Source organism: Lucilia cuprina, chromosome 2 (genome assembly GCF_022045245.1).
Source record: "Lucilia cuprina isolate Lc7/37 chromosome 2, ASM2204524v1, whole genome shotgun sequence".
Classification (NCBI taxonomy): Eukaryota; Metazoa; Arthropoda; class Insecta; order Diptera; family Calliphoridae; genus Lucilia; species Lucilia cuprina.
This window is the reverse complement of record NC_060950.1, coordinates 40,533,619-40,534,366: the sequence shown is the minus strand read 5'-3', so window position 1 is coordinate 40,534,366 and position 748 is coordinate 40,533,619. Positions and strand designations below refer to the sequence as shown.

At 30.5% G+C, this 748-nt stretch overlaps 1 protein-coding gene across 1 annotated transcript in view; it reads left to right on the top strand.

Moving 5' to 3' along the window:
• The first annotated feature begins 216 nt into the window (after positions 1 to 216).
• Positions 217 to 748, top strand: part of LOC111683715 (ATP-dependent Clp protease proteolytic subunit, mitochondrial) — a 1,256-nt gene continuing 724 nt past the window's right edge. Inside the window, exons 1-2 of the mRNA XM_046955050.1 lie at positions 217 to 373; positions 438 to 743. Coding sequence (XP_046811006.1) covers positions 245 to 373; positions 438 to 743 — 435 coding nt within the window. The 5' untranslated portion in view covers positions 217 to 244. The remainder of the gene's footprint in view (positions 374 to 437; positions 744 to 748) is intronic.

Sequence of the window (748 nt, the reverse complement as noted above, 5' to 3'; positions counted from 1 at the left end):
ATTGTAGAAATTTATTTTAAAAATAAAAAATCTATAAAAGTGTTTCTTTTATTAAAATAAATGCAGATTTTCTTGTGATATTAGTGACATTTGTCAAAATTCAATGTAATCAAAAAAGATTTCGTTTGGCACAGCAAAGGGATAATATTCCAATAATATTCCACCATAAGAAAATTTTATTTTACCATAGAACTTTGCTGCCGTTTGGCACACAGTCCTAAAAATAAAAAGTAGAACCGATTGCATGCATCCATCTCTGAAAAATTGTGTGAACTCGGCCTTATGTTTTTGTCATTTAATTTATTTGCAAAAAATAGTCGAAAACAAAGAATCATTTCAAAATAATATGCTTAAATCATTTAGTAAAATTATTGTAAGATAAAAATGTTTATTTTCATAATAAAATAGTTAACCTATTAAATTTTACTTGTTTTAAGAAAACATGTTCCTCCCGCCAAATACATTTAATTCCAATGGTTGTCGAACAAACCGGTAGAGGTGAGCGTGCTTACGACATATTTTCAAGATTACTTAAGGAACGCATTATATGTTTGATGGGCCCGATACACGATGATTTAAGCTCTTTAGTAGTAGCACAATTACTATTCTTGCAATCCGAAAATTCAAATAAGCCAATCCATTTATATATAAACTCTCCTGGTGGTGTTGTAACTGCTGGTCTTGCTATATATGATACGATGCAATACGTAAAACCTCCTATAGCAACCTGGTGCGTTGGTCAAGCCTG